This window comes from Equus quagga, chromosome 14 (assembly GCF_021613505.1).
Source record: "Equus quagga isolate Etosha38 chromosome 14, UCLA_HA_Equagga_1.0, whole genome shotgun sequence".
NCBI classification, from domain to species: domain Eukaryota; kingdom Metazoa; phylum Chordata; class Mammalia; order Perissodactyla; family Equidae; genus Equus; species Equus quagga.
The window spans coordinates 74,690,708-74,711,974 of NC_060280.1; the positions used below are offsets into that span (position 1 = coordinate 74,690,708).

The 21,267-nt window shown below is 40.0% G+C and overlaps 1 protein-coding gene across 4 annotated transcripts in view; it reads right to left on the reverse strand.

The window, feature by feature from the left end:
* The window catches only part of CDON (cell adhesion associated, oncogene regulated), a 94,958-nt gene that overhangs the window by 33,236 nt on the left and 40,455 nt on the right, over nt 1-21,267 (reverse strand). For all 4 annotated transcript variants that reach the window (XM_046685449.1, XM_046685445.1, XM_046685448.1 and 1 more), the window contains exons 5-11: nt 21,023-21,166; nt 19,769-20,056; nt 18,203-18,472; nt 12,092-12,445; nt 7,062-7,351; nt 5,478-5,652; nt 3,321-3,449 (exon numbers count right to left, since the gene is read on the reverse strand). In XM_046685449.1, coding sequence (XP_046541405.1) covers nt 3,321-3,449; nt 5,478-5,652; nt 7,062-7,351; nt 12,092-12,445; nt 18,203-18,472; nt 19,769-20,056; nt 21,023-21,166 — 1,650 coding nt within the window. The remainder of the gene's footprint in view (nt 1-3,320; nt 3,450-5,477; nt 5,653-7,061; nt 7,352-12,091; nt 12,446-18,202; nt 18,473-19,768; nt 20,057-21,022; nt 21,167-21,267) is intronic.

A 21,267-nucleotide genomic window follows, 5' to 3' on the forward strand; every position in this document is an offset into this window, starting at 1 on the left:
AAGGAAAATTAAAATAATCTATAAACTTGATAATTAGCTCTGAAAAACTGAGAGGTAATGAGTGTGATCACTGTGACCATGCTATTTTGGATTGACAACTAAAACAGTGTAGAAGGAATGATTATTTGGTGCTCGTCTGATTGCAGCTATAATTTATAATAAATTTTCATAATTAGAATGTGTGATCTTATTTAGATGTTTTTCTTCATCCACCCAAGCTACATAAAACACATTCAGCAAACAATCTACAGATTATTACATTAGCTATTACTACCACATGCTATCTTAACACCCCTCAAGGCCACAGGAATGCTACTCCAAAAAAACAGACTGAAGGTGGTAAAAGAGAGAAAATTTGACCAATAAAATCAACACTGATAATAACAGGAAGGGAGCATGCTACTCAGGGTGAAAGCTGGAAGACACAAGTATTAGGAAGGACATGTCGTTAAACAGAGAAAAGCGCTCCTGGAAAATAGCTGATCTACAGGAACATGTAGAAAAAGGGGGTCAGAGAGCTAACGTTCAGCAGTTTTCAGTCGGCCCTGCCAAGCGGCGGGGACACCCTAACCCACAGATCAGACGGTCTGGCTTCTGTGGCAGGTTCAAAGGATCAGGAGCAAGTTCACCAGCCATTTAAACCAGGGACCAAGCAATCTTGTTATAACGCTGACTTCCCACTGCGTTCCTACATGGAAAGAATGCTGATGGCAACGGGCTGGTCTGTATGACAGCCACATCACAAGTTAGTACACTGCCATTCGGGGTGACACCTATGAATGTGGTAGAGGTGAGCTGGTTCTCAAGAGACCAACCATCTTCCGGCATACTGGCAGTCGAGTCTCTAGACCTGGAACAAGGAGGACCAGCTCTGGGCCGTGGTTACACGACTGTGGTGAAGTCACTGAGGGAGCCTTTCTCTGTTGAGACTGTGCCATGCTCCACAATCAACACCCCTTCAACCCGCAAAACACATACAGAAGAACAAACAAAATGATGTTGCATGTGGTACTTGCGTGGAGAAAACTGCGGCATTTTAAAGACAAACTGCTTAATGGATAAAAAGAGGAATATATTCAAAGCAGGTGACTTTGATACTTACTGTATTCCTTTCAAGATAGACAGCAATGGAAACAGAATGAATACAACTGTTAGTGAAACTCTCAATGCCAGACAACCAATCAACTTCCTTATGTAGATTCACGTGAGGCTAAAACTCCTCAAAGAACCGCACAGACCAAACAGGGAAGAAAGTTATTAGGGAAAAAAATCTCTACAGAAGGGTATCTTCAATATCCAAAGAAACAGCATATGACAGTTAAGAGATAAAAGAAAGAACATGCCCCTGGGCTTAAGAAATCTGCATTTGCATAGCAGTTCCACCCCTTTCTGGATGACCTTTGGCAACCGCATAACCTCCTTGAGTCTCAGTTTCCTAATCTGTAAGAGAGAGACACGACCTTCCTCGCAGGGCTGTTGCGAAGATGAGAGAAATCACTTCTCATGGTTCTCTCCGCTTGGATAACTCCAAACTCACATCTCCAGAACTGAATCCAGGATCTTCACCTAAAGATTCTGCGACCCATCTCAGCAAGCGGACCCTAGCTGCCCAAGTCACCATGTTTCTCTGTCTCATTCGATGTATATTCAGCTCCCTTGATCCGTCACCTAGGTCCCTTTCTCCATTCACGCTGTCACCACCCTCATTAGTTCTCTAACCTTGTCTTCTGCCATTCCTCTTGTCCCCTCTTTAAATTCTTTAGGGTTCTCTACTGCTTTCAGGGAACGACTACATTTTTAAGTACATCACACAAGGCAGCCACTCTAGCGTCATTCCCCACAGCAAGCAGTCACACTAAGTAAAATATCTAATCTCCTAAATCTCTAAAGGAAATAAAACATCATCCATCTGTCTCTTTGCACAAGGAGCTGTCTTTGCCTAGATCCTCTTCTGTTCCTTCTTCCGGCGATAGCCTTCTTGTCTTTGAGGCTCAACCCAGGGTGCCTCTCTTCCCACCCCGTGGCCTCCTCTATATCAAATGGGTGATTTAGATATTTCTCTTGTGATCCCACAATACCAAGAGTAGAATCTCAGGCATAATGAATCAAAATCACTGTTCTGCGTTAATTTGTCTACATTATCCACTATGTTGTGATTGGTTCAGTTGTTTATATCACCCACTACACTGTAAACTTCTTGAAGGCAAGGTTTACTTTCTCCCTGCTGCTCCAGCATTTGGTACAGTGTCTACCACAGTGTGCTAAATAAGCCATAAGGTTTCTGTTTTACAAATGTCAGTTTTATTCATATAATGTTGACACTCATATAAGTAATCTGCTTAAGGTAGCTGAAACGTTCCGCAGAGGTGAAAGCACTCAAGCAAAAGAGGCTCATGATAAGGAAGGCACAGAGGCACACCGGAGGGGCGTTCAAAATGGTACCACGTGCTTTTGTCTGAGACCAATTCATGGAAGACTACAAAAACAGGGAAGAGAAGCTTGAAAATTCTTAGGGCTCAGCAACGAAATTTTAAGCCTTCCCTCAATGTCCTGCTGACACATACACATTAGCACAATCAGAAAAAGCGCATTATGTTGGAACTGTAGAATTAAGTGTGAAATTTAAATACCAAAAAGGAAGTCTTAAAAATTTTACTGCCACATCTGAAAACCGTAAGATTGATAAGATATAGCAATAAAACTGAGTATGACATGTGAATGTTCAATAGAAAAAAAGAAACTAGATCTTACTAAAGGTACCACCATACATTCTGATAAGTCACCAAAAATACCCTCAGACTTTCAGACTTCAAAATATAAATTTGGGGGCCAGCCCCAGTGGCCTAGGGGTGAAGTTCGACACACTCCACTTCGGCGGCCCGGGTTTGGTTCCCGGGTGCAGACCTACACCAGTTGTCAGCAGCCGTGCTGTGGTGGCAGCGCATATACAAAATAGAGGAAGATCGGCAAGTGATGTTAGCTCAGGGCGAATCTTCCTCAAGCAAAAGAAATATACACATATAGATACATAAATTTGGTTTCCTTGCCAGAGAGGAGATTGAAAAACCCTCTTTTTGAGTTATAACAACTCAGTACCAGAACATTTTGAATCTGAGTTTATTAACTTAAATACCAATCATGATGCTAGCTTACCAAGATTTGAATATAGGACACGAAAAATTGGTTGAAATAGGACCTAAAAGAGTTATGTGGTAGGAAATAATCCAAATCCCTTCTACTCCCCTCCTCAAATAATCTGAAAGAGGTCAGTTACGTTTGTAAACAAACAAAATGAATAAAACGCAGGCTCTTCTCTTTACCTCCACTATGCCTGGAGGGATCTGGAAGCACCACCCCGAAGCTGTCTGCAGCCTCTGGAACAACAGGGCGTTTAGGGACGCCCATGGGCGGAGAGGATGCCTGGGTGTTTTTTGATGATGCTATTTTCTCTAGGAAGGTTAAAAAACATACATTGTAACAGAAGCTTCAGTGCATATGTAAAGTAAGAAAAGATACTATGAAACTCAACTGGCATATACATGTAAATATATGAACGTATCTGTTACAGTGTCTAAATTTAAGACCTACATTGCAAATACTTAGATAAACAGAGGAACTGATTTAAAAAATTACTTTGTCTTTTTCTTGTACCTTTAAGGGGAAACTAAAATGTGTCTTTATCAGGCTAACATTAATTTGCACAGAGAAAAAACAACACAAGGGAAAAAGCCAAACGACTACAGTAAAGGTTTGAAACTGTCCTTTTTTTTCTTTATACTGTACATATTTCTTAATTCTAAAACATAAAATTCACTACTAAAGAACTTTTCTTAAGTTTCTTCATGGGAAAATTGTCAGGTTAAGTTTTAAAATTTCAACAGAGAGAGTGAAATTGGGTGATTATTTTAAAACTGAAATACATGCTTATTATTCAGTATTTATAGGTCAGACTCTATAAACAACTAAGGACTAATTATGAAAACTAATTCAAAATATATTTCAAATAAGAGATACTTGTTATTTTTCTGGCTAGACTCAGTAATGAGACGAAAGGGTCTTTTTCAAGAGCCAAGAGACAATTTCTTCTCACTCAACATACCTCTCTTTTATTACCATGCCATACTCACTCTTCCACTCAATTCCCCATCTCCACTCACTGAAGGCTTTTTGTTCATTTATGGCCAAGCTATGATGGCATCTTTTCAATCAAGCCCACCCTCACACACTACCCCACAGAGAGAATATCCTTTCTTTGTACTCCTCTGGTATTTTCTCTGTAAGTCTTTCTCAGTACTTGTCATATTCTGGTCTCTGCCTACTCTTGCCCTCCTCTAGTATATCCTTACCCTAGAGCCAGAATGGTCCTGTTGAAACATACAGCAGATCATGTCACTCCTCCGCTCCAACCCTCTAATGCTACCAGATCACTCAGAGTCAAAGTCAATGTCCTTGCAGGGTCAACAAGGTGCTGTCTGATTTGGCTACTCTGTCATCTCCGTGATCACTCTCCCCCACAGCCCCCTCATTTACTTTGCTCCAGTCCCAGTGGCCCCCGCAGTGTTCCTAGGGTGCACCAGCACACCCCACCCCAGGGCCTTTGCACTTGCTATTCTCTCTGCAGTCATGTTCTTTCCCCAGATATCCACATGGCTTTCCACTTCTAAGTTCTGCTCTGCTGTCAACTGCTCATTGAGGACTTCTCTGGCCACCTGCTTAAACTGTGACACCTACTACCCCATACACTTCCTATTATCCATCCCCTAATTTATTTCTCTTTTAATGTTCATCACCTTCTAATGTACTTATAATTTAGGTGTAAGTCTCTCCCAACTAGAATGTAAGCTTCATGAGGGCAAAGAGTTTTGTCTATTTTGCTTACTGCTCAGCACATAGAAATCATTCAGTAGGGTCGGCCCCGTGGCTGAGTGGTTGAGTTCGTGCGCCCTGCTTCGGCGGCCTGGGGTTTTGCCAGTTCGGATCCTGGGTGCAGACATGGCACCGCTCATCAAGCCATGCTGAGGCGGCATCCCACATGCCACAATTAGAAGGACCCACAACTGAAAATATACAACTATGTACCAAAGGGCTTTGGGGAGAAAAACAAAAATATAAAATCTTTAGAAAGGATTCAGTAAATATTAGCTGAACTGAAATGTTGCCTTGTAGTTGGTGTTTAGGTATATGTCTTACCTTTCTTAGCAAAGTAGAAGCTCCATTAGGATGGATCTCGGCTTGATCATCTTTGTTTTCCCTGTATCACTTACCCTAATGCCTTAAGTATCAAAAGCTTTCAAAAATATTTGTGGGATATTGGATGGAATGGAATAATACAACCATCCAAATGTGGCCAAAAAAGGTACTATAATAGGCTTACTTAATGAATTTATCCATAAGAATCTCTACTACCCACAAGGATGCTTACTAACCAAATGACACCGAGACGGCCAGCTCATTCCTCTCGGGAAGATCCCACTCACCTTTGCTGGTCCGGAAGGTGAGCATGGCAGGCTGCCCTTCGCCAGCTGCGCTGCGTGCCACCATGAGAACTTCATAGAGACTGGACGGCTCCAGTTCCGTTAAATGCAGCTCATTCTCACTTCCTGGGACTCGAACTGTGTGCCAGCTTCCCACCAGGCCAACACCGTCATCTAGCTACTCAAGAGAAAATAAGCCTTTTTATTAAAAAAAAAAAAAAAGGAGATAAAGGGTAGAAAAAACTTCTACTGAAATTTGATAAAAACTAGAAGTCATTCAATTCCAGATGAATTTTGGGAAGTGATATACTACTGTAACTAAGAGACAATATTTCTTCACGTTAAGAAATATAAGGAGACCTGTAGCAAGAACTTAGGAATTCTCACTGAAACAGTCCTGGTTTCACTACTTACCACTAACTTATGGCCTCACGCAAGTCACTGGATCTCTCAGAGTTTGTTCCCTGTACTTGTAATGGAAACAATACTCCTTTCTTAATGGGCTAATGCAAGAATAAAGTAAGTATATAATAATATGTATTAATGATAACATATAGTAAACATAAAAAATGTGATAAATTAGAATATATATTATATATGTTTATGTGTAGATGAATTATCTAATTGTGCATTATATATTTCTAGACTTCTTGCTTCATGTCTTGACACTGTTCAACATGTGTTGGAGGAAATAAATTAAAAAGAGATCTAATCAGTTGTGTCTTGGTTAACGGAACCAAGAGACAACAAAGTTGTCATGTGGATAAAAATACCAGTGAAACTTTCTTCATCTAGAATCATCAGGTTAGAAAAAGTGTATAAACTTTCAAATATCACCATGTTAACTCTTCCAGACATTAAAAAATATTATTATTAAATGATGAATACCAAAACGTCTTCGACAAAAAAAATTATTTAAAAAAATTTTTTTAATCCCCAAATCCCCCCAGCACATAGTTGTGTATAAAAAAATGTTATTTTAAATATGAGTGCATCTCTTTCCATTTCATTCATTTCTTAGTCTCATTAAACAAAGAGAGGAGATTTTCTTCATTTTGCTTTAATATGAGCCTCTAGAGGGAAAACATTATTGGAAAAATCCTGAGAGGACGAGGTTCACCAAGGAGCAAACCATGTAAGATTCTGACACAATTAAGACAACTGCAAATGAAAACAATTGTCAGAGATCATGCCAGAGGCTTTGTTCAAACAGTTGTTTCTAATAAGAAACTGCTTTCTTTGCTAAATAAACTGTATTCTACTATCTTAGAGAGGGAAGCAATCACTTTTTAAAAAGTGGTTTATAGAGCTTTACACCCAAGAGGTTAAATCGTTTGCTACAAAATGTCAAGACGTCACTGGGTCTCAGAGTCCCTATTCTGGGGAAATTATTTATACTTCACTCCTACTGCTTTTATGAGACTGGTACAGCCAGCACGATTGCTGGGATCTCTCCTCCAAACTCATCTTCCTGAAACACTCTTGCTCTGTTCCTGCCACTCCGCAAACGTCAAAGATAGTAAGCACGTGCGAGGCACACACGGTTAAGGTGCGAGAAGAGAAAGATGATGAACGAGAAGGCATTACCTTTCGATACTTCACAAAGTAGGCATTGATGGGCAGGCCGCCATCCTTGCCTGCCCTCCACACCAGGCTGTACGTGTCTGGTGTGCGGGTCTGCGGAGGGCTCAGAATGATGGGGGCATCCGGGACAGAGGCACCACTAGCATTTTTCTCTGAAGTTGACTCCACTGCACTGGAATGTTCCTTCACTGGAAATGAGCTCGGTAATCCAGTTTCTGAATCGTCTCTTTCATCATTTTGAGTGGGCTCAGAAGGTACGACTATTTCTGCTTTTGTATTTGTTTCAAAAGGAACTGTAGAGAAAGAGAGAAAGGGAAAGAGAGGAGACAGCTTGAAGAAATTCATCATTCCAGTGTCTTCCATACAGTGACCTAATTGCCCACACTGATATTATTACCACAATGTGAGCCCTAGAAGTTAAAACAGGTAACATTTCACTTTATAATTCATGGAAACCTCTCACCTCCAGTAGCAATCTCTTATTCATGAAGGAGAAATTAATTGTTCAAAAAGTCAGTTACATGACCCAGTCGTTTATCGGTTTAAGCAATGTTGTTTTTACCTTGCTCTACACTAGTATTCCCTCTTTTCCAACAACGATTTGCTAGTTTAACCTCAGAAGATTTTATGTTGGAAAACAGGGAGCTTTAACTCTAGTTGGTAAACGAAACACATGAGCAATGCATTCCCTCGGAAACAGGTGAAATAAACAGTAAGGCAATGGCAAGAGTCAGGCGCCGACCCCCTGGGTGGCTAGCCTCCTGAGATCCCTTCCAGTATCCACACCCCTGTGCAGCCCCGCCCCCGCTGGATCCCTGGCTGGCCCTGTGACTGGCTCTAACCAATGGAAGGCAGAAGTGAGTGGTGCTCTTCCAGGCTGAAGCCTTAAGAAGGCTTGGCCCTTCTACATCTGTGCTGCCACATACAGACGTCCAAGCGAGCCATGTGGAGGGACCACACGGGGGGGTGGGAAGGGGGGAGAGAGAGAGAGAAGTGGGGGGTAGTTCCAGCCCTCACAAAGGCGCCACAAATGTGAGTGAAGCCACTGTAGAGGTCCCAGCCCCAGGTGCCATCTGATTACAAAGGCACAAGAGACCCCAAGCAAGGCCAGGAGAGCTGCCCAGCTGCATCTAGTTGACCCAGGGACTTGTAAGACATGCCGGACGGACTTCTGTTTTAAGTCATTAATCTTTGGAGGTAGTTATGCAGCAAAAGATAACTAAAATACCTACTCTCTACATGGACAACAATCTACATTCAACAAGAGGGAAAAAATGAAACAAGACAAGCAAAGGTAAAGGAGGAATTATTTTCAAAAAAGCCCTTTCTGGATAAAACTGAAGGTTGGCTTAAGAAATGCCAACCTAAAGAAAGATAAAACAAGCAGATAGCCTTAATATTTACTACTGAAAACATACAGAGTCTATGGAGACAGGTAAAAATAATTGTGTGGAAACAATAGACAGGTTGCATATTTCCAAAACAATTACTAAGCACATATTATGTGGCAAACATTGTGCTAGACAGTTAATAAACAATCTCATTTAATGCTCCAAACAACATTCTTAGGTAGATAGTAATACTTCCACTTTACAGATGAAGAAGTTAGGGTTCTGAGAGATTAAGCGACAACAGCTGGCAGAAGAATTAGTGGTATCATGTGAAAAAATGAGAGCAATTTATGAAGACAAATATATGCCACTACGATAAAACCTAAATATTGACAGCTTGGTTTCTCTAAAGTGCTATTAATACTGGCAACAAAAAAAGTCTCCTATTTTTGACTACTTTTGTGGCGGAAGGGAGCAGAGGAAACAACATTCACTGTTTCTTTTCCACAATGAAGTCAGATTCCTGGTAAAAGGTGGGTGTGTTTTCAGAACTATTGCAGTTGAGTTGAAAATAAAGAAAAAATAGGACTAACAGTAAGGTCAGTTCTCCGTTTGTTTAAAATAGAGAAAAGGTGTCCCAGAAGCATCCTCCATCAAAGAAAACAAGAAGCTAGTGAGAAAATAATATGGAAGAAAACCAATTAAGTTCACTGAGACAACTTCAAAATATTGCTCCTGGAACAGCCATGTTTACCTAGTGAGTCAGAATGTGGGCGAACGTTAAGGGTGGGATGTGGAGCCGGCCCATGCAGAGAGATGGACTCTAGCAAGTGGAGGTAATTAGCTGTGGCTTCGGGGAGTGGAGAAGGACCTTTTATCATTAGCAGTTTCATGGGTCCTCTGGGCAGGTCACCACTGGGAAGTGGTATTTGGCTGGAGAAGAGTTTAAACACCACAAGCGTCCGTTTATACGGAGGCATGATAAAAATGTCATGCTACAGCCTGTGTCCACTGTACTAGCATCAAAATTCTGCTTCTGTTACTCAGGATGCAAGGAGACTTTTCCATAACTTTCATTAAAAAGCGGATTCAATTAACTTTCCTTTACTATTCCTAATAATATAATCTGAGCACAAACAAGATACTAGGTACAATTTATAAGGCCTTAACAGTATTTTCAGAAGTTTGTTTCACATACATTATCTCAATTTATCTTCACAATAACTCTGTGAAATGGTCAGAATAGACATCCAGCATCATTTGAGGTGGAATGTTTTTTGAAGTGGAAAAGAGACTGATAAAACTCCGGTTTCCTAAGTACTGTAACTATGGCCATAAATTTAATGACTCTGAGTTGAAACTAACTAAACAGGGACTATAACCAGATCTGTTAAAGTTGTTCCCACTGTGACCACTCATACCAGCAACCTCTACCCCAAACTATTTAGGAAGCCCAGGCCAACTCCTATTATAGTTTTGGAGAGTTACAACTCACTCTACAAATATTGGTACATCCAGGACCTCAAAACCCAAGCTCTCTGGCATGAAAAAAATGGGTGGGGAGGCAGTCATCCTCTCTTTGACTTTGCTTCCTCTCCTCTTCGCAATAAACAAAGTAAACAGCTGTCAGTATGCTAGAACTTAATAAGGCTCAGATTCCCGGGGAAAGACGTGGGTTGTTATGTACTATTCTGAGCTTTAATAAACTCCGCTGGATCTTAATAATTACCATAGAGCATGCAAAAGAGGTGATGCAGGACCACTGCTGCAAGATGTAGGTGATGGGGTTAGTATACATAAAAATGCTACTTATCAAGACATAAAGCCCTGGAGTGGGGGGATCTTAAAGGTCTAAGAAGATCTACTCTAAACAACTTAGCTTACATATCTTCTAAGGGCTTCAGATCTCTCATCTTCAAAGTGAGGCAATTAGACAAAATATCTACTTCCATCAGCTACGACTATGACGTCGACGGCTCCCTCTACCCAATGTTTACATAAAATAATCACTTCAGCTAAATGCTACCCAAGCAGTACCTGCATTACACCTGTCTTACAGCTAACAATTTTGAGCAGAGCCACTCCTATTTTTGCTCGGCAGAATAGGTATATAAATACACATACACACATATACACACACATTCATCTCTATGTATAAATTTATACAACACTCAACTACCTTCTTTATTTGAGGATTCCTAAGGTTACCAAAATCAGTGACTATTTCTTCCTTCCCTAACTACCACATGGGATAATTATAATGTAATAATAATCAGATAGTAACAGTTACAACCAAACGCCTCAGTATTTATTGAAGGCGGTCTATGGCCAGAGCCCATTCTAAGCAGTCTACATGTATGACCTCCTTGAATTCTCACAGCAACCCTAGGAGTGGGGCACCTTCACTGCTCCTGTTACACAGATGAGGAAACAAGCACAGACGAGTTCAGTAACTTGCCCCACGTTACAAAGCTCATCAGTGGCAGAGGCAGGATTCTATACAGCCTACATGCTTAACCTCCACATCATTTACTCCTCTGGCATTCATGGAGCAGCACAAGAGTATAAAAGGAAGTCCCCGGCCTCCCCGATTTCTCTTCCCACCTCCAGCTTCATGCAAAGCTAGAGGGTCCTTGAGTGGATGTGAATGGACACACCAGTGCACACATCCAACTTCTGTTTATTTCACCATTCCTCCTGTGCAAAAGATCACCCCTGGGCCACTCCTCTGGCTTAAGGGCACCTGCACACTCGTGGTGTGGCCCACACTCTAGAGGATGGACCAGGGAAAAGGACCTATGTGGAACCAGACTGTGACCTAATTAAAGCAGGGACTTCCGGAGCCCCAGCCCTGTTGTATAGAAGGAGGAACATGCGCTCCAGGCTCCGGTTAAACACAGCCCCTTGAGGCCCCCAAAGACTCTGACCTGTGGGAGCTGAGGACCCAGGCAGAAGAGGGCCACACAAAGCCCTCGAAAGCAGAGGCCCAGGGCAGGGACCTCAGTTGCCAAGACTAAGGGCAGCACTGCTGTGTGATACTCTGCTTTCACACGACAAATATGGTGACAACATCCACGCAACTGACTACTCGCTGGGAACGCTGCTCTAAATGCCCGCTGATGTAAGGTTTGAATTTGACTTAAGTCAAATTTGAATTAATTTTAATAATATGGATATTCTATATACCAATACTTCAAATTAAGTCATCATCACCAAAAATCAGTTTAATTTAAAGAATTAATATTATACATCTCATTCGAAAAATAACTTTGAATAAGGGCAAATATACATACAGGTGTCATTTGACAGTACCACGACTCTACATTCTCTGTGAAAGCAAACACTTTAGAGTTTGAAAATTGTACTTATCAAGGGCTCACCTGAAAAATGTCTGCAATGAGATTTTCAGTAGCTCAGAAAACCAAAAACATTAATCACAAAGAGAGGTCATACCTTGGGCTTGCCCCCAAATGAGAGCTTTCTGTGTGACAACCACAAGCTCAACAAACACATCACGTGTGGAGGCCATGGCTCACCTGGTTCACATAACCAAAAGCAATAGTTCTACATTTCACTGTTAGTGGGAAAAATACATACATTTAGAGACTGCTGGATTCATTGAAACAACATACTTCAAAGCACTTTATCCCCTACTACGACAGGAAACTGTTCACCTGGGAAAAAATCCTAACAGCAACTCACCAACTGTGAGGACTGCTTCCGACTGGGTGGTGCCATGGTCATTCGTAGCTTCGCAGGTGTACTTCCCAGCATGCTCCTGAGTAACAGCCTGAATATACAGAGAGCTCGAGCCAGCTCGGGACATGACGAAGGAGACGGGCTCCAGGTCAAAGCCCGCAGGTCTTAATAAGTGTGATTTTCGGGATTTAGATCTAAGGACTTGAGACGGATGGCTGGTTATCAATCCATGCCTGTCATACCAGCGAACCACTGGAACCGGCACTCCAGTGGCATTGCAGGACAAAGTAACAAAGTCTCCATCTACCACCTTGGCACTTGCTGGCGCTGTAATTATAACTGGCTTGAGTCCACGGTCTATGAAAAAAGTAATTCACATGCAGAAAATTAAGAATATTATAGTACCTACAATGCAAAATAATTTCATCCTATTGCATCAATGTTCTCAACATCATGCACAAGTAGCAGTCTTAGAAACATCTTTTGTATGTGTGTTTCTAAACAGTGTTTTACACGCAGAACACGGCGGAGAACACATTCATTCACTGATACATCAATGATAGTAATGATCAGAACAAAGATAACTCCCTCCTTATTAGTTCCCTTCTCAACTTTCACCAAATAAAACTGTCAATAAAAAGCAGAACTTCTCATGGTTGTGGGCTCCCAGACATTTCCCACCTAGATTTCCTGTGCTTCAGAAAGCAAGGAATGCACATAAAGGAATCTGCTGAGAGCTTCCCAGTAGGTTCCTATACACATTTATCTATACTGTAAATAGAGAACATGTGCAGCCAAAGCCTCAGACTTTAACACGAAAAAGGTGTAAAGTAGCATAAAACAAAATGATATTCCTTTACAAAATCAGTCAATTCCAGGGGGAAAAGTCTGACTATAAAAAGCCTGGAAGAAGACCTGTTCTGGGTAAAAGTTGATAAACATATTTCTTACCACACACATAAACAACACTTTTGTTTCTCTTTTGTGTGTGTGCGGGGAAGATTGGCCCTGAGCTAAGATCTGTGCCAGTCTTCCTCTACTTCGTATGTGGGTGACCACCACAGCATGGCATGATGCGGTGCATAGGCCTACACCCAGGATCTGAACCAGCAAACCCTGGGTCACGGAAACAGGGCACGCAAACTTAACCACTACACCATGGGGCCAGCCCCAACATTTTTGTTTCTAAACTAAAGTGGCACCAACTGTTTCCTTCTGGTCCCAGGTATTCCCTGGGGCTATTTTTAAGTGTGCCTACAATGGAACATTGATAACAAACGACATTTTCTCCAGCACGTCTTTCTCCTTCTGCAGTCCTACTTCCTATCTTTGACAAAACCAACCAATAGTTGGTATTATCAGATTTCTGAATTTTTGCCACTCTACTAAGTCTAAAATGCTGTCTCACTGGTCATAACCTGCACTTCCCTGTGTACTAATGAGGTCAAACGTCTGTTCACGGGTCTACCGGTCACTCATATTTTTCCTTCTCTGGGAAAAGCCTCTTGTCCATTTTTCTATTGGGTCATTTATCTTTTCTGTATGGTTCAGAGTTCTCTGTACATACTAGATGCTGTTCTTTTGTTAGTTATATATGTTACTAGTATCATCTTGCAGTTTATTGCTTATTTGGAATGATATCTTTTAATAATGAGCGTACTTTAATTTCAATGTAGTCACATCAGATTTTTTTAATTAGCCTAAAATGTCTTGTTAAAAAGTTTTACCCAGATTATATAGATATTCTCATATATTTCCCTCAAAAACTTTGTCATTTTGACTTTCATATATAGGTCTTTAATCCACTGGGAATTTGTCTTTATATACAATATGAGTTAGAGACAATTTCTTCTTTTGCTCCATTTTGATAAGCAATTATCCCACATGAAAACTTGAAATGGATGTCCTCCCCTTGGTGATCCGCAATGCCACCTAAGTCAGGTCCTTAAGTGCACGTGTCTTTTTCACAGTCTGTCTTGTTCCAAGAGTCCATTTGTCTGTTCCTGCACCAATACAATACCATCTTAATTACTATAGATTTTTGCATATGTTCTAATATCTGGTAAAGCAAGTCCCCCATGCTCCTTTTCTTCTTCTTTTAGAGTGTCTTAGCTATTCTTGGGCCTTTGATCATCCCTATAAATTTTAGAATCAGTTTGTCAAGGTCCTCAAAATATTCCAATAGGATTTTAATTAGAATTGCATGAATCTACAGAAAGTTTTTGGAAAGACCTGACAACTTTATATTTATATACTGAATTTTGGTATCCACGAACTGGTATATCTTTCTATGTACTTGGGTCTTTTTAATGTTGCTAACATAAAAAGGTGACCTATAAATTATATTTTCTGTTTGTTGCTGGTTGTAATGGTTTACTTTATGTGTCAAATTGACTGGGCTAAGAGATACCCAGATAACTGGGTGTGTCTGTGAGGGTGTTTCTGGAAGAGATTAGCATTTGAATTGGTGAACAGAGTGTAGCAGATGGCCCTCCCCAATGTGGGTGGGCACCATCCAATCTGTTTAGGGCCCCAGGAGAACAAAAATGTGAAGGAAAGGCGAATTCTCTCTCTCTCTCTGCTTGAGCTGAGCCATTCATCTTCTTCTGCCCTCAGACACTGGACATCAGCCTCCTGGTTCTCCAGCTTTTGAACTTAGGTCAAGGCTTACACCATCAGCCCCTCCCCCAGCTGCATGACACCATCCGCTTTCCTCCTCCAGCTTGCACACTTGCAGACAGGACTACGGGACTTCTCGACCTCCATGCCATGTGATACAACTCCCATCATAAATCTCATCTTATGTATATCTTACATATCACATTGGTTTTGTTTCTCTGGAGAAACTTGGCCAATACACTGTTATATAGAAAGACAACTGATTCTTGTTTATTGGTCTTCATGCAGCCACCTTGCTAAATGCTCTTATTATTTCTAATAATTTGCCAGCAAACTATGGAGGATTCTCTATTGTTGACAATCATACAGCTGTAAATTAATAACAATTTGGTTTCTTTCTTTCTTATCCTTACACTTTTATTTCTTTTTCTTGTCATTCTGTGCTTGTTAGAATCTCCAGTATGATGATAAATAAAAGAGATTTTAAAGGGAATGCTTCTAACATTTCACTATCAAAAGTGATGTTTCCTGTAGTTTTTGTTAGATACTCTTTATCAAGTTAGGAAAGTTCCCTTCTGTTTCTATTTTTTCTAAGAGTGTCTAACATGGATACTGAAATATGTCAAATGTTTGTTCTGCTTCTACAGAGATAATCACACTGTTTTTCTCCTTTATTCAATGAATAGGATGAATGACACTTCAAATTTTCTGATTGATTCCTGGGGTAACTCCTCAGTCAAGATGTATTCCCTTTTTTATATATTGATGACTTGCTATTATATAGGATTCTTGCATCTATGTTCACAAATGCCATGGCCTTTGATTTTCCTTTCTTATACCATTCTTTTGTGATTTTGGAATGAAAATTATAGTAACTGGAGAGTTCTCACTTTTTCCTTTTCTTTGAAGAGTCTGTAATATTTGGAATGGTCTGTTACTTGAAAGTTTGGTGGCGCTCTTCATAAAACCATCTGGCCTAGTGTTTTCTCTGAGGAAAGATAGTTTTAACTCCTAATCAGTTTCCTGAATAGCCACAGGACTACTCAGGCTTTTTCTTTCTTTTGTCAGCCTAAGTTATATATTTCCTAAGAATTTGTCCATTTCTGTCTATACTTGTAAATTATTGGCATTAAGTTTATCATAGTCTTATCTTATTATTTTATTTTTTTTGAGGAAGATTAGCCCTGAGCTAACATCTGCTACCAATCCTCCTCTTTTTGCTGAGGAAGACTGGCCTTGAGCTAATATCCGTGTCCATCCTCCTCTACTTTATATGTGGGATGCCTACCACAGCATGGCGTGCCAAGCGGTGCCATGTCCGCAACCGGGATCCGAACCGGCGAACCCCGGGCCGCTGAAGGGGAATGTGCGCACTTAACCACTGCAACAACAGGCCGGCCCCTTAACTTATTATTTTTAATCTCTACAAGATTTGTACTTTTATTCCTAATATCGTTTATTTGTATTTTGCCAAAGATTTGTCCATTTTATTAGACTTCATGAAGAACCAACTTCTATCTTTACTAACCTCTCTAGCTTATCTTCATTTTCTATTTAATTGATCTCTGCCCTTATTTTATTATCTCCTTTCTTCCGCTTTCTCTAATTCTATTCTGTTATTTCATGTAGCTCATTAACTTTCAGTCTTACTAGTTTTCTTTTATAAGCATTTAAGGCTATAAATTTCCTTCTAAGTTCCATTTTTGCTATATCCCACACAACTTGATCTAGGCATTTTCATTATTATTCAAAGTATTTTAAATTTCCATCACAATTTTTTTGACCCAGATACTAAGAAGTATAATTTTAAATTTCCAAATACACGCTGATCAAAAATTTTTTTTTATTATTAACCTCTAAATCTCTGGCACCAAGGCCAGAGAATTGGTCTGTATTATACCGATTTTTTGAAATTTGAAATATTTATAACTCATAGACTAAAGATTAATTTCCTTTATAAACAGCTCTTATCAATCAATACGAAAAAAGACTAACAACCTAATTTTTGAAATGTGCAAAGACAATGAAAGGTCAATACACAGGAAAAGGACTTTCTTTCTTTTTGAGGAAGATTAGCCCTGAGCTAACATCTGCCACCAATCCTCCTCTTTTTGCTGAGGATGACTGGCCCTGAGCTAATGTCCATGCCCAACTTCCTTTATTTTATATGTGGGATGCCGCCAGCCCAGTGGCACAGCGGTTAAGTGCGCACATTCCACTTTGGCGGCCCAGGGTTCGCCAGTTCAGATCCCAGGTGTGGACATGGCACCGCTTAGCAAGCCATGCTGTGGTAGGCGTCCCACATATAAAGTAGAGGAAGATGGGCATGGATGTTAGCTCAGGGCCAGTCTTCCTCAGCAAAAAGAGGGGGATTGGCAGCAGCTGTTAGCTCAGGGCTGATCTTCCTCAAAAAAACCACACTATATGTGGGATGCCTGCCACAGCACGGCTTGATAAGCGGTGGATAGGTCCACACCCAGGACCTGAACCAGAACACCCCTGCCCAAAGTGGAACATGCGAACTTAACCACTGCACCCCTGGGCTGGCCCCAGGAAAACTAATTCAAATGGCTCATAAACATATGAAAAGATACCCAATATCACCCATAATAAAATAAATATAAATCAAAAGGTAGGTTTTTTCAACTTATCAGATTGGCAAAGATTTTTTAAAAAATTGACAACACCTTGCCTCCTTGGTGAGGACATGAAGAAACAGGCAGTTACATGTTGCTGGTGGCAGTGTAAACTGGTAACAATTTTGGAGAGCAACTCAGTGTTATCTATCAAAATTTCCAACGTATATATGCTTTTATTCAGCAAGTTCATTTCTAGGATTTATTTTTACAGACATTCACACATGTGCAAAATAATCTATATAAAAGGATATTCATTGTAGAACTCTTTGAAATAGCAAAAGATTAGAAACAGCCATCAATAAGGTACTAGTCAACTCAGTACAACTATATAATGAATACTAATTGGCAAACATTTTTAAAAAGGAATGAAAATACTGTTTAGTGTATCATGTGGGAAGATACCCAAGATATATGTTAAGTGAAAAATTCAAGGTAAAGAATGTTACCACCATTTATGAAAAAAACCCAGATACTGTTATTAAATGCACACACACATTATGTATAACTGACTGTCTATGTACATACAAGGATATTCAAGAAACTGCTAAGACTAGTTTTAAAGAGAAATCTGACTGGCTGGGGAACAGGAGTGACAGAGTTTTACCATATACCTTTTAAACTATGTCGTGTTTATTGAAGAAATATTTTTTTAAATGTTTTTAATGAGCTTGATTAAATAAGGTTGCTTCTTCATGGAAATGCCTACCTGCAACCAGAAAGGAAGATGGAAAATGAACACAGTTCTGTTATGGTGATAGCATTATTTCCTTTTAGTAAAAATTATTTAAATTCTAACCACAACAAAAACCTACCTAAAAAGTAAAATTTCCTATGATTACCTGACCCAGAAGCCTACCTTTTTCAATTTCAAGTCTCCCAGTAGACTGCATAAATCCAACCCCGTTGTCAGCTGCACACTGATACAGCCCCGAATCTTCCACGGTCACACCAACGATTTTCAACCCATTTCCTGCAGTGAGACGTCGTGGGGAAGGGTGAATGGGCTGTGCGTTATGAAACCAGGAACGGTTGGGAGCTGGGTTCCCATGAACCTCACAAGTAAATTCTACTGTGGCACCCAGAGACACGGTCTGGTCCTGCAGTCCTTGAGAAATTGAAGCATGTTCTGAAAATAAAACACATAAATTAAACTCTAGCCTTCAAGATCTACTTTTTAAATTATCATATAAGTCATAAAATCTTCTCTCTACTAATAACTAGTTGAAACCAAACTGTATTGTTTACTCACATTCTCCCATCTGCTGTGGTCATCAAGAAAAACTTAGAAACGTATTTTAACTTTCCTCTAACAGCATAACCATATGTTACTAATATGTTATCGTCTCTTTTCATAGATCTCTCCACAGACTTAACTTCCCCCATCACACGCAAATACACACACACACACACACAGTTTCTCATTCTGGGCTTCTCTTAGCATTGGTTTCCGGTGATTTGTTTGAAATAAAGTAATAGTTTCCCTGGATTTCACACTAAACAAGAGCCAAAACAGCAGCATCCCTATTCAGAAGTTAAATTCTTTTTATGGTCAATTCTACTTTGAGGTTAGGTGTATGCTGGGCAAAAAAACCTTCCTTTAGTATGTCACTTTTTACCCAGACAAAGAAAACCATTCATCGACATTTGTAACATATGCCCAAATTAAATGATTATGCATATTAATCTAGCCTTAATTATCATTAAACTTTAAAGCCCACTTACCATACAATTACATTAATTCCAATGTAACCTACATCAGGCCACTGTTGCAAATCAACATGTGCAGGAGGTTTACAAAAACTATGTTTACTATGAAGCCACTTACTAGCTATTTTTTTCTGGTTTTCATGAAAATCTGTTTTGTCAAAGGAAAACGTTTACTGCTGCTACAAATGATAATGAAATAGGCAGCTGGAAGAAAAGAAAGGAACAGCTTTGAGATAAAGAGTCTATATAGAAACGTGGGTAAAAATAATGCAGATGTTATGAGCCAGATAGAGTGAAAGCATTCCAAAAGAGAAAATAAAATGAAATAGATTTCATTTTGAGATGACATTTTCTAGTCAGTACTCTCTTAGTTACTATGACTGGATACTACAGACTGACACAGCCCAGAATGTTCCATCCTACTGAATTCCAGTCTCTTTCCTCCATGACATTAAGAAGGAAGAACAAGATGTGCGTTACGTAACCAGGTTAGGCGTGAAGTTTCCAAGAACGTCCCAGGAGAAATGTCCTGTGCCACCCAGAAATACTGCCTAATTCAGCAGTCCTTTAGGAAAATGAAGTTTGTCTATTGGGGTAGATATTTCAAGATAGTCCCTATTTTACTTACAGTTCACAAATAAATCTTCCATTCAAATATCAGTTAGACCAGAAAAACAGACTGACTTGAAAAAAAATTTAATCAGTAACATCTTACCAAGTACATTAACCACGTAAGTCACATGTTTTACATCTCCAGACTTGTTTCCCACCACACAGGAATAGTTCCCAGAGTCCCCTGGGTCAATGCTATCCGTGGCAAGATGAGAGTACAGCCTTCTCCAGCGGCTTCCCAGCACAGCATCCTGACCGTCCTTCAGCCAGTGCACTTGAGAAGCTGGGACCCCGCTCACCACACACTCCAGGGTTACGGGGCTGTGAGAAAGAACAGCTAACGCCTGTGAAAGGGTGGGGTGAAGAATGTGAAAATCATCTGAAGAAGGGCCTGGAAAAAGAAGGAAAAACAGAAAATTATTAAGTATTGATTGTCAATCTTTTCTTTAGAGAATCTGTGAGCTTTTCCATCTTCTCATTTATTCTTTTTTACACTACAAGGCCCTATTTAGTAAGTAAATCTTTTTTTTTTTTGAGAATTTTTGTTTTTAAAGATTGGCACCTGAGCTAACAACTGTTACCAATCTTTTTTTTTTTTTTTTTTTTGCTTTTTCTCTCCAAAGCCCCCCAGTACACAGTTGTATATTTTAGTTGTGGGTCCTTCTAGTTGTGGCATGTGGGATGCCTCCTCAATGTGGCCTGACAAGCGGTGCCATGTCGGCGCCCAGGATCCGAACCAGTGAAACCCTGGGCCGCTGCAGCGGAGCGCGTGAACTTAACCACTCGGCCATGGGGCTGGGCCCAGTAGCTAAATCATTTTTAGTTGATAATCAAAATTAAAAGATTTTGGGATCCTTTAGGGTTACTTCTGAACTAGCAGTTTGGAAATGCAGAATTCTCAACAAGTACAGAAAGCACTACTTCAGCGAGCTTTGACTCTTGGAGCTAACTCAATTCAACTACCATAACCTAAAAATCAGCTATGACTTATCATACGTGAAAGAAACAGACACATTTCTTCATAATTTACAGTAAGCCACCAATGTGATTACCAGTGATATAAAGTTATATTTTCTCTATAATTTCTTTTTATTTGGACAACGGGCAAAGTTCTCCAGACGTATTCCACTCTGTCATCTTGACCAAAATTTTCTTCAAGGACGTCATTATATTTTTAAAACATGTACAGTACTATTCAATAATGCATTTATGGATTTAATTTTTATAAGATTTTCTTATAATAAATCAATAGGATCTGAAAGAAAAATGAATTCTCATTTCCCAACTTTTCAGGAAGGCTTATGAGGAATGCTTCCAAGGATTCTTCCATGTTACCATTCTTCTCCCAAATACTTACGATTCACAAGGAGCTTTCGGCCGATGGGTTCAACTTTTAACTCATGTGTGACAGGATTAAAAGCTGCACATTTATACGACCCCTTGTCCTCTAAGGATACATTCAAAATCTGAAGATTTCCTGATGGAAGGATTAAGTAATTCTCTGAGGAAGGAAGGGAACGCAGTTAGGGCCTCTCTTGATGATTGACACCAATTAAAACTAACAAAGGTTGATAACGATGCTTTAAATTTAGACATAAGACT